Source organism: Acanthisitta chloris, unplaced genomic scaffold, assembly GCF_000695815.1.
Source record: "Acanthisitta chloris isolate BGI_N310 unplaced genomic scaffold, ASM69581v1 scaffold2976, whole genome shotgun sequence".
In the NCBI taxonomy this organism is placed as follows: domain Eukaryota; kingdom Metazoa; phylum Chordata; class Aves; order Passeriformes; family Acanthisittidae; genus Acanthisitta; species Acanthisitta chloris.
This window is the reverse complement of record NW_008678518.1, coordinates 16388-16644: the sequence shown is the minus strand read 5'-3', so window position 1 is coordinate 16644 and position 257 is coordinate 16388. Positions and strand designations below refer to the sequence as shown.

General features: G+C 73.5%; 1 protein-coding gene across 1 annotated transcript in view; it reads left to right on the top strand.

Annotated features, from left to right (window-relative positions):
• LOC103804294 (sacsin-like) overlaps positions 1–257 on the top strand; it is a gene marked incomplete at both ends in the record, with an annotated part of 13275 nt that overhangs the window by 1981 nt on the left and 11037 nt on the right. The window contains one exon of the mRNA XM_009076900.1: positions 20–141. Within this exon, the coding sequence (XP_009075148.1) occupies positions 20–141 (122 nt within the window). The remainder of the gene's footprint in view (positions 1–19; positions 142–257) is intronic.

Genomic DNA, 257 nt, shown 5'->3' with positions numbered 1-257 from the left:
CTGGCTCTGCCCGGCGCAGATCCCTACAGCATCTGGCCAGACCCCGAGCGCACACCGAGCTCTGGCCGGATCCGCAGCCTGGTGACCCATGTCTGCCAGGAGCTGGCAGCTGCCCCCATCCTGGTGCCAGCCGCACAGGGGGTGGGGGGGGGGCTGCGGGGCCATGAGGCTGTGCTGCTGCCGGAGACCGCGGGGGACGTGGCCACACAGCAGGCAGTCCGGGCCTTGCTGGTGGCAGGCCAGGCGGCCAGGCCCCG